General features: G+C 37.0%; 2 protein-coding genes across 2 annotated transcripts; one reads left to right on the forward strand and one right to left on the reverse strand.

Annotated features, from left to right (window-relative positions):
• The first annotated feature begins 1,045 nt into the window (after positions 1–1,045).
• On the forward strand, positions 1,046–2,996 carry LOC111880960 (peroxidase 9). Its single transcript, XM_023877370.3, has 4 exons — positions 1,046–1,392; positions 1,943–2,134; positions 2,223–2,388; positions 2,474–2,996. The coding sequence occupies exons 1-4, from the start codon at positions 1,090–1,092 to the stop codon at positions 2,884–2,886; spliced, it is 1,074 nt and encodes a 357-aa protein (XP_023733138.1). The 5' UTR covers positions 1,046–1,089; the 3' UTR covers positions 2,887–2,996.
• Positions 2,997–3,101: 105 nt separating this feature from the next.
• LOC111880951 (uncharacterized) lies at positions 3,102–6,527 on the reverse strand. Its single transcript, XM_023877365.1, has 6 exons — positions 6,186–6,527; positions 5,979–6,076; positions 5,170–5,777; positions 4,873–5,039; positions 3,391–3,531; positions 3,102–3,269 (listed from the first exon to the last, which is right to left on the reverse strand). Exons 1-6 carry the CDS (start codon positions 6,525–6,527, stop codon positions 3,102–3,104), a joined length of 1,524 nt encoding a protein of 507 aa, XP_023733133.1.
• Between the last annotated feature and the right edge of the window lie 4,983 nt (positions 6,528–11,510).

Consider the following 11,510-nt stretch of genomic DNA (forward strand, 5'->3'; position numbering starts at 1 on the left):
GTAGGTTGTAGTAGTTAGAAACGGTTTCCGAAATAAATGAACTCGAAATTAAAGTCCGAAACGGAATTTATAGGGGTGTCAAACAACAAACTAGATAGGATCGGATTTTATATACACGACCATCTTCCTACAAATGGGTCTCAAATGACCCGTTTCGGAACTTGTGATCATTTTTCAAACAAAATAAATTGTTTTTTTTTTTTTTTTTTTTTTTTTTTCAATTTTTAATTTTTAAAATTTTCTATAATACTGGTTAGATTACTCGATCAATTTCCCTTATTATATTAGCTAATATCTCAACAATATGGACATCTTTAACAACGATATTGATCATTCTTAGTCTTGATCTGCATACTTTTTATTATCTTTAATGTTTCTGTTTAATTATTTTTTAAAACTTGAGACGACAATTAAGACTTGCCATCACTACTATCTAATTTTTGAAGGTTTTACAATTTGAGGACTTATAATGAAAAGTATAAACCATACTACAACCACATTACAATTAACGAATGAAGTATTCATCTTGTAGTTGTCATAAATTGCAATGCTTACATGAAAGACTTGGTTTTGTACCTGGCGGACCATATCTTCGGTCTTCCTACTGGTCATTGGTTTGAAATGAGAGGCTAGACGTGTTCTAACGAAGTAAGCGTTTGATTAATTGTTTTGCATAGAGTTTCACACCGTGTGGGCCCAATAATCTGATCTATCATAAATTTACAAAATATTTATAAACAAGCGGAATACTCAAAACACAACGACTTAGTCCAAGAGATTCAGTTATTTCTGTACATTGTACTTATGCATAAATTAAGCAAAGTGTTGGTAATGGTATACTCAATTCCAAAAAGTGGTATCAAATTTGGTCAATGGTAAGGCAAGGTGGTGACATATTAACATCTACATGCACATGCATTCATGGAGTAGGTATACCTCTACCAAAAACCACTCCTCAATCCTCAAGGATTTGGTGATGTAAAGTGGTTGGAATCTATACATGATCATCATCCCTTCACCTCTCTATATATCTCTTCATCTTCATGCATTCCTTTCCAACATCACAAACACTCAAACACCTCCACATCAATGGCTTCTTTCAAACTTCTCTACACTACTTTGACACTACTTGCTCTACTCTCCTCCTCCACCTTTTGCTCAGGTTTTCCCAGCTTCCACTTTGGCTGGGGTAACGGCGGCGGCGGTGGTGGTGGTGGTGTAAGCCGCCCTATTGGTGGTCGGAAGTATTCTGGACTTTTCCCAGGTTTCTACAGTCATACGTGTCCTCAAGCTAATGACATTGTCATGTCAGTCCTTGAAAAGGCCATTTCAAAAGAGCCAAGAATGGCAGCTTCTTTACTCAGGCTTCATTTCCATGACTGTTTTGTTCAGGTAATTTTTAAATCTATCACTTTTATGATCATAAATTGTGGAGTACTTTAGTCCCTAATTCTAATTTTTACCATTTTTAATCAAATTTGAAATAATTTCCAATTGGTTCTTATTTCAAGGTTCCATACCTTAAAAAAGAACTAAATTTGATAGCTTAAATTACATTTTTGGTCTTTCAAATGGTTGATTTCTCAACTTGTGTCTCAAAAAGTTTGTCTTGTAATCTTGCTCATTATAAGGTCGAAAGACCCAAAATAAGGACACAAATTGCAAGAAAAACTTTAAGAGAAATCTTTTTTGGGACAAAATGCCAAAAAAATAAGCTATATTCAATAAGCAAAATATAATTTACGCAGATCGATATGAAATATGGATATCAAAATCAGCATGGTCAGTGGTCACAGTTTTATGAACACGAAATTTTGAAATAAAGACATGAATCGTTAAATGTATCAATCTTGGACTATAGTCATTTATTTTTGTATGTTACTCTAGATATTATATCATATAATGTCATTTAATATTGATATGTTGATTTATGATTTTCGAGGGATGTGATGCTTCTGTCTTATTGGATGATCATCCAACATTCAAAAGCGAAAAGAAATCTGTCCCCAACAAAAACTCTCTTCGGGGATTTGAAGTGATCGACGAAATCAAATCTAAACTCGAACAAACATGTCCGGAGACCGTTTCTTGTGCAGACATTCTCGCCCTTGCTGCTCGAGGCTCCACTATTCTCGTAAGCACTCAAAAACCACATTCTCCTCTGACTAAAATACCCTTATCATTTCAATAATTAACGAATAATATTACTCATGAAAATGTAGAGTGGAGGACCGAATTGGGAATTGCCATTAGGAAGAAGAGATTCAAAAAAAGCAAGTCTCAATGGCTCAAACAAGAACATTCCTCCACCAAATTCCACTATTCAAAACCTTTTAACGTTTTTTCAGCGCCAAGGTCTCAATGAAGTCGATCTAGTCTCTCTTTCTGGTAAGCTATTTGTTAATCTGTCACTAATGCCTTCATCCGTCGCTAAAAATCCATTGCTTGTTGCTTTCAATTTATTTCTTTTTAGGAGCTCATACGATTGGGATGGCAAGATGTACAACATTCAAGCAACGTTTATACAATCAAAATGGAAACAATCAACCAGATTCAACTCTTGAAAGAAGCTACTACCATGACTTAAAATCAGTATGCCCGAAAACAGGTGGCGATAGTAACATTTCACCATTAGATCGCACATCACCTATGACATTTGACAACACGTATTTCAAGCTCATTATGTCGGGAAAAGGACTTCTCACATCCGATCAAGTTCTTCTGTCTGGAAACCTTGGAAAAACCATGGAGTTAGTGAAGCATTTCGCTGATGATCATGTTCTTTTCTTCCGTCATTTTGCTCAATCCATGGTTAAAATGGGAAACATTAGTCCGATTACTGGTTACAAGGGTGAAGTAAGGAAGAACTGTCGTAGGGTTAACTAATTATATATATATATTTATCTCTCATGTGTTTATGTCTATGTACTTTGTTAACTTGTTGAAATTGAAATATGAAGTATTTAATTATGAGTTATATATATATCGAGTCATCATTCATCGATCTCTTTGTTTTCATAGCTTTTTACAGTATCAATCGAACAGAAATTTAAATGATCTCTAATTAAACAAATCAGATTTTAATTAATTTCTGTTGCTTTTCACACTACCCATAAATTTGAGTCTGGAGTTAAGGCCATGATAGAGCTGTTTTCATTCGATCGCAGCCATACATTTGAATCTGGACTTAAAGTCGCAGCTGGGCTGCTTTCAGTTGATGGAAATGTTTGCTCAGCGCAAGAAATGTCTCCTTTCAGAAGTGAAAGCACCTGAATTTATAAGGATTCAGTAAACAAAAACAAGAATCAAGAATCAAGAAACGAAGTTTAATCATATACAAGAGCTATATAAAATTGGATGTTGGTTTGTAAAATTAAAATTATAAATCACCTGGCTCATGCATGGGCTTGAATTCCATCTTGTACTGATGCATCGAATAGCAGCAGTTGTAACTACAAGTAATCCATGGAAATCATGCTCGGACTCATCGTATAATATATGGTATGCTCTTTGTGCTAATAAAGGTCGTGCCTGAACACAGTTAATTAATCAATCATGAAACTTGATTTTGACTTTTGAGTTTTGAGGTCAATTGAATAACTTTTTAACTTTAATAGAGTTAAAAGTGATTGAAGTTAGATGATCGATTGAGTTATACCCATTTAACGAAATTTTGATCATGTCTTGGAGCAGATCTATTGCAAAACAGTCTCAACAGCAATATCCCAAATGCAAGAACGTCGGATTTTATCAATTCCAGTGATTTTTTATCAGAAGGATGCTTATGCCCGCAACTTTGATTTCGATCGTGTCCAAAAAACGAGAATAAATCTTATTAAGCCAAATTAATCTCATAAACGAATCTCATTTTACATTAAAATTATAATTGGATTAATAACCAACCTGCTAGTGGAGGTATCCGATGAATGTTCAATTTGCAGCCATTTAGCATGGGAGAAACCCGTTATCTATGACGAGCAATTATCATAGGAAAAAGAGTAAGTTACAATTTTAGTACTCCCTTAGTTTAGCACTAAGAGCATCCACAATTAAAAGTTTAATGGAAAAGTTGAATTAGATGTCATGTCTATTTGTTATTTAATGGATACAACTCCATTATTATGAAATGCCACATTGACATTCAATGGATTTGGAGTTCAATGATCATTAAACTCTTCAATAGGAAAAAAGAAAATATTTAAATCTTTAAATAAATATATTTTTTAATATGTTTCATTGAACTGATAGAGTTTAATGCATTGTGGGATAAAAATGAATAGAATAATGATGTGACACTTCATTGTCATTGAACTCTATAGAGTTTAATGCATTGTAGATACCTTAAAAAAAATCAAATTTCAATTTTTATACATATGGTATATATTTTTTTTAGATTTTTGTTTAAGAGCAAATGGTTTTTAAAAGTATGAGTAAATTACATATTTTGTCATCGACTATAAATGATTTTTTTAATTTTGATTTTAAAAAGTTTATTCTTGTAAATATTTGATACTATAGATATTTTCTTTTGCGATTTTGGCCTTTTATTAATCATAAAAAATAATACTACCTCCGTCCTAATTTGATAGTCTATTTTTGACTTTTAAAGTCTTTTTTCTTCAATTTTGACCTTAAATTTTTTTACTTTTGATAGATAATACTTGATGCAAAATATATGAATGAATTGTATTTTAAATGTTTTTTCATTATTATAAGTTTTATCAACTAATATATAACACAAATAAAAATATTTACGGTCAAAGTTGAAGAAAAAAAACTTAAAATGTCAAAAGTGACTATCAATTTGGGACGGATTATCAAATTAAACAAATTTTATTTAAAATAAAAACAAAAAAAAGGTACCAAATTTACCTGTGGTTCTAAGTTGTGGCCTAGAAGAACATTGCATGCTCGTAAATCCCCATGAACTATCGGCCCTCTAGGACATTGTTCATGCATGTAACGCAGACCTTGAGCTATTCCAATTGCTATTTTCATTTTATCAGCAAAATGAATTTCTAATTCCTTTGTCCAGAATCCTGCACCAAAACATGTTGATTCGCGACATAATAAATAATAAAATAATTATATGATCTTCCTCATAATTAAAGCCTAAAATATATATTCATGAGTCCATAAGTGGAAGAAAAAAACAAAATAGTCACGAACCATTGAGAAATCTGTCCATTAGTAAACCTCTAGAAGCATATGGAAAAACCAAAGCCATCGCATTCTCGTTCTGATGGAATCCAAGCAACCGAACAATGTTTTTATGATACATAGACAAAGCTGCCTTCTTTTCAGCTTCAAGAACGTAATTAAAATGAGTGCCAACGAATCTTTTCACGAAAACAGCAGATGATCTATCTTCAAAATAACCGCTATACACTTGAAACGCCTCATTTGAAGAAACATTAATTATGTTTTTAAACCGATCTGTTATCTCCGATATCACTTCCCAACTTAGTTCAACAAGAAACTCTAGTCCACGCGACGATGATGCTATGTTGCTTATTTCAACGAAATGATCCTTAAACTTCTCAAAATCTTCTGTTTCTTGTTGTGGTTCGCTTGTGCTTCCGATGCTTGAAGAACTTGAAGAAGGTTGATAAATGCCCTCAAAATTTGGGAGGATATGATATATGGGTTTTACTTCATTGTTGGACGACTGTTTTTTCTTGTATTTCGAAGGTTTTTGATCTCGATAACCTTCGTTTTTGACTCCTGAAGATTCGCCCGAAGGGTTGCATGTGTACAAAATCATTTCTTCATCTTCACTAAACATTGATGTAAATTTGCAGTTTTTTCGGCTTGTACATGGCACAGTCTCCACCGCAAAACTCCTAAAGAACATAAGTTTAGAGAGAGAGAGAGAGAGAGAGAGAGAGAGAGAGAGAGAGAGAGAGAGAGAGAGAGAGAGAGAGAGAGAGAGAGAGAGAGAGAGAGAGAGAGAGAGAGAGAGAGAGAGAGAGAGAGACCTTCCTATAACAACCGAAGTTGCTCCTGTATTGAGTTTTTCTTCCGATATAATGGCAGTTAACGTGGGCCCAATGACAATCTTTGCCTCGAACTTAACCTGATTTAGAACACAAGAACATTAATTAATTAAAAAGACAGCAGCTTTGGAAAAAAAGATGAAGAAATCTATGATTTTATGTGAAAAAAGATAGATAACTAAAACTTACTCCAATGTTTTTACATTCTCTATGGAATGGTCGGAAGATCCGCATATAACCCTCTGTTCCCTGACTGATCTCCTCTCTAAGCTTTGTAATGAATATGTCTCTTTTATTATTTGGCTGATGATTCCGGCCTTCAGTTCTTATACAACAACTGGAAATAACGGGTGTCTGTGTCAGATCGCCGGAGTTAAAGATTACAAGGACAACCACCTCATCGTCTGGCTGTACTACCTGCCGGAGGGTATAACTTAGCGGTGCGACACCACTTTTCTCCCTCAAAACTTTTGGTCCATCCAACACAACGATGAAGATCTTTGTACGATCTCTCTCTTTTGTAGTAAACATAACTGATTATTGGTGGATTTATGGATTGAGGTAATTGTCGATTGTGATCGTTTTTATATATCTTGTGATAGGCTTGTTTACACCGAAGTAGATATATAGTAGCATTTATTGATCGATAGTAGTTTGGTAGTCCAATTTGCAATGTTGTATAGGATTCCTGCAAACAAAGTTTTCTTGTTTTACCATAGAAAATGTCGTTTTTGAGCTTGAATTCATCGTTAAAATTTTGTTTTGTTTTTCTTTTTAGGATGGGTGTTCCGCATATGCGATCGAGCCCTGAGTCCTGACTTCTTCACCACATGCAATATTTTCTTTGATTTGTTGTTGTGGAGTTGACGTTGGTACACTTTTTTCGGGTAGGTGTTCATTAATTATATATATTTCCAGAATAGTCCGGTGTTGTTTATAGTCGTTATTTCTTTCGATTTGATTAAGAAAGACTTTGTGAAGATAAATAAAAAGGAACAAATCCATTATGTATATTTCGTTCGTAACAAGTCTGCTTAAATATCTTAGTTATAAAGAAAATTGGAAAGATTAATTAAATAAAGTCATTGGTTTCCAAAAAGTAGATTTTATGAGTTAAGATTTGACTGGATCTCAAGCTCTCACCGTATTTGTTTCTCACAAAATAAATATTTCACCTTTCTATTCTGCATTGTGTCGAATAAAATGTATATGTTTGATAAAAATATCAAAATAAAATTTATAAATTGTAACAACCGGTTTGCATGATAGATCGATTTAGGGTTTAAGGGAGTCAAAAGCTAGATTTTTGGAGAAAATCGAGTGTCACAATGTGTCCAAAGGGTGGTTACGATGTGACAAGCCAATATGAAAAACGCGTTTTGGAACTATTCTCACGACGTGATACATAGATGGTCATGACATCAAACCTGCTGCATATGAAACCCGTGATCTTTTAGTGTTTCCTTTGTATTTAAACCCCTCTAAGTCGATTTTACGATTCATTATCAGCCTCAATCACCATCAAACCTTGGAAAAACCCTAACCTTAATCCCTTTGGTGGTTCTTGTCCTTTTGGTGCATTACAAGGATCGAACCCTATGCACACGACAATTCTGGACACTGTACTGACGACATGTCGTCGGGAAAGGTTATAACGATGACATGTCTTCTATAAAAAGTCGTCGACATAGCTCCGTCAGTAAAAGTTGAAAATGCCGTCGGGACAGGAGTCGTCGGTACAGAATAACCAATACAGACGACATGTCGTCGTCAAAGGGTCGTCGGAAATGATTTTCGAGGAAATAAAAAACAAGTTTTATTCTGACTTTATCCAGACGACTAATCGTCGGGAAAATAAACACCAATACCGACGACTTGTTGTCGGGAAAAGGGACACCAATACCGACGACTTGTCGTCAGGAAAAGTGACACTAATACCGACAACTTGTCTTTGGGAGAAGTAGGTGTCATCCAACATCCGTTCTAGTAATACCGACGACTTATCTTCGGGATTGGTAAAACCGCTTTTACAGTTATAAAGCTATACCTAGGACATGTCGTCGGTATAACATTTTTTTATATATTTTTCATAGGTTTTGTTATATATACCAAATCTGTTTTTTAAAACCAATCCAAAAATGATATTTGCAGAATAATATCAAACACTTAATAAGCATAACATATCATTCAAATTCAAATTCAACTACATAACAAAAAAAACAAACAAACAAACTTTGTTCTCATTATCAATCTAGTTCTCCTCCTCCTCCTCATCATCATCATCATCATCATTATCATCATCATCATCCTAGAGCTCATTGGTTGTTTCGGGGTTTTTTGTGAAAACATATTCAGATTAAACTGGAATTGTGGCATTTGTTGTGGTTGGAAGTTAGGAATGACGGACGCGAATGAACAACAGACTCTGTTCATTAGATCCATGAAAGTTACTGGCCCATTTGTGAGACCGAAAGGCATGACTAAAAACTCGAAGTGTCCATAACGGGTTCGAAAAGCGGTCTTTGGGATATCATCCTCTCTGACTCTTAGTTGATGGTATTCAGATCTCAGATCTATCTTAGAAAAGTAGCTGACTCCTTGGAGTTGATCGAATAGATCATCAATTCGGGGAAGTGGGTATCGATTCTTGACGGTGAGCTTGTTCAATTCTCCATAATCTATGCACATTCTAAAAGACCCGTCTTTCTTCTTGACAAACAGAACCGGAGCTCCCTAAGGTGAGAAAGTCGACCTGATGATCCCTTTGTCAAGATGCTCACTTAGTTGACTAGATAATTCTTGCATCTCGGCTGGAGCTAATCTATAAGGTGATTTGGCGATAGGGGTGGCTCCAGGTACAAGATCGATTCGGAACTTGACCTGGCACTCGGGAGGTATTCCAGGCAATTCCTTGGGAAATACGCCGGGAAAATCACATACTTCAAGATTATCGTTGATGCTTTTCTCCTCCTTTGTTTTATCCACGACATGAGCAAGAAAGGCATGGTTCTTGTTATGAAGGCACTTTTGTGCTTGGATGCAAGAAATGAGTCGGAGGTTTGAGCCAGGTTTATCGCCATGCATTATTAGGGTTTCATTATTGGGTAGGTGAAGACGAACGGCCTTCTCGTGACACATAATTTAGCATGGTGGGGGCTTAACCAATCCATGCCAACAATCCCATCAAATCTCTTAATATTAACATGCATTAAACTGATTGGGAAGGAGTGATTATTTAACGTTAGTGTGCACCCTATGTAGATATCGTTGGTTGATTCTGTTTTACGATTAGCCATCTCGACCGTATAAGTTTCATTCAATTTGTGAGGATTTTGATTGTGTAAGTGCTTGAATTTGTGGCTTACGAAACATCGTTCAACACCACTATCAAATAAAACGCACGCATAAGAGTTATTGAGGGGAAACATACTAGTCACTATTGTTGGATCTTGCACCGCTTCTCCTTGCCACATGGTTAACACCCTTCCTGCGTTCTGATTGTTGTTCTTAGGGAAGTTGCATTTAAAATGGTCGGTTTCCCCGCATCCGTAACATGCGCGACTAGCTCCGGTGTTGTTGTCATTGGGCCGTTTGTTTTGACGCGGGGGCATCTTGAAATACCGGACAATGTGTCCCTTTCTATTGCAGTTGGTGCATTGAAAATCCTTGCAAGCCCCATAGTGATGATAGTTACACTTGTCACATTTGGGATTGGATCGCGCGTATGACTTGGTTGGCGCTGTTGTGGTTGAGGCTGGGGCGGTTGGGGCTCATGCGGCTGGAGCGGTAGCATAATGGACTACTACTGTCTATGGTCTCTTGGATGGCCCTTCATCCTGCCATCTCTTTCGCTTGTTTCCCCATTTCTTCTTGCTCCATCTATATTGCTTGCTCTCTCCCTCGATTGTTTTGGTACTTTTCTTATCATTGTGATCATAAAGTTTCTTGTCCAATCGTTTTGCACTGTCGTAGGTCTTGGGTTTTGAGGCAATTACGTTACCCTGAATGGGAGGTGTCAACCCCCAGATGAATCGTTCGACCTTCTTTCCTTCAGATGTAATCATACTAGGACACAGGAGGGATAGTTCGTTAAACCTTGAGATGTACGTGTCAATATCTGAATTCTGCACTGTAAGGTTCCACAATTCTTGCTCAAGCTTTTGCACCTCCCCTCGGGGATAGTACTCGGTTATCATCATTTCTTTGATTTCTTCCTAGGACATGGCGTTTGCAATGGGGAGTGTCATGGCCTCAATGTGACCGTTCCACCATAACAATGCTTGATCAATGAAGGTGTAGGAAGTGAATTTGACCTTACTTTCTTCCGAAAATTCACGTACTTCAAACACTGATTCCGTCTTCTCAATCCATCGTTTCAAGGCTATGACTCCTCCAGTCCCATTAAAAGTGTGGGGTCTTGCATTGGAAAAAATTTTGTAGGTGTAGGCCCTTACAGGTCCTTGAATCATCTCATGATGGGAGCTTCCCGTCCCTTGACCATTACCACCATTATTTCCACTTTGAATGTGGACTAACGCTGCTATTACTGTTGCCGAAACTGCCGCTTGGAAGGATGCAAAGTTTATTTCCGACGGGGGCGGCGGTGGTGGTGTTGTGCTGTTATTCTTTCTGTTTGGTCTCTTCGGCACCTTTCTGCCATGGATCAGGAGGGAAATGAGTATGAAATGTATTTTCTATACGATTTCTTGATTATAGAATAATATCGGTGATTTGGGTGCATATGAACAAGTTTCTGTATATATTCAATATGTAATAGTAACAATAGAGCGCACAATGGGTAATCATATCATAAGAAAATATATATCCGCTTTTCGTCGAATACCATTTCTAGAGTACATGAAAAAATTTCCTTCAAAAGGCACAAAATACATGCATTGAAATAAAAGCTAACACGAAAATACATAGTGTTGTGCAAAGAAGAAACTCGATGTGGTAATTACTGAACAGGCACTAGCCGCGACGAGTCGGTTCTGGTGGTGCTGACGATGAGGTGGACGCTCTCTGGAGCTCCGCTAAGCTGCGTTCAGTGATCCATACACGATCTTCCAAAATGGTGTGTCGCTCCTAGTATTCTCCGATCTCTGCTCGTGCAGTGGCAAGATCTTCTATGAGTCGTTCTATTGGATATAAGTCTCGCTCTAGGTCTCGTGTGTGAGTATCCGTGACCTGCATAGCCGCCAACATTTGCATTACCTGGTCAACAGTCACTCAAGTCTGCGCACCGATTTTCCTGAGACGTCAAACCATAATAGGGAGTGAACGATTCGTTGGTCCTCCATGGCGAAGATCGTAGTAGCCTCGGTTCATCCCAGAGGGTGGTTGCTGACCTCGGCGCCGTACCTATCTCTCGATATCGTCAGCCCAAGGAGGTGTAGGGCCATTATAGCCCATCCTATGCGGTGGTACCCTCGCCATGTAGGAGGGTTGATAACCTCAGACTCTGCGTCCGATTCCTCGTCCTCCTCAACCTCTTCCTCGTCCTCTTCCTCGACT

Source organism: Lactuca sativa, chromosome 5 (assembly GCF_002870075.4).
Source record: "Lactuca sativa cultivar Salinas chromosome 5, Lsat_Salinas_v11, whole genome shotgun sequence".
Classification (NCBI taxonomy): Eukaryota; Viridiplantae; Streptophyta; class Magnoliopsida; order Asterales; family Asteraceae; genus Lactuca; species Lactuca sativa.

Coding starts and splice junctions, on each gene's coding strand:
- LOC111880951 (XM_023877365.1), bottom strand. CDS start 6,527: ATGTTTACTACAAAAGAGAGAGATCGTACAAAGATCTTCATCGTTGTG. Junction 5,778..5,978: donor ACTTCGGTTGTTATAGGAAG/GTCTCTCTCTCT, acceptor ATCAATGTTTAG/TGAAGATGAAGAAATGATTT. Junction 3,532..4,872: donor GCCACAACTTAGAACCACAG/GTAAATTTGGTA, acceptor AACTGTGTTCAG/GCACGACCTTTATTAGCACA.
- LOC111880960 (XM_023877370.3), top strand. CDS start 1,090: ATGGCTTCTTTCAAACTTCTCTACACTACTTTGACACTACTTGCTCTA. Junction 1,393..1,942: donor TCCATGACTGTTTTGTTCAG/GTAATTTTTAAA, acceptor ATGATTTTCGAG/GGATGTGATGCTTCTGTCTT. Junction 2,135..2,222: donor CTCGAGGCTCCACTATTCTC/GTAAGCACTCAA, acceptor ATGAAAATGTAG/AGTGGAGGACCGAATTGGGA.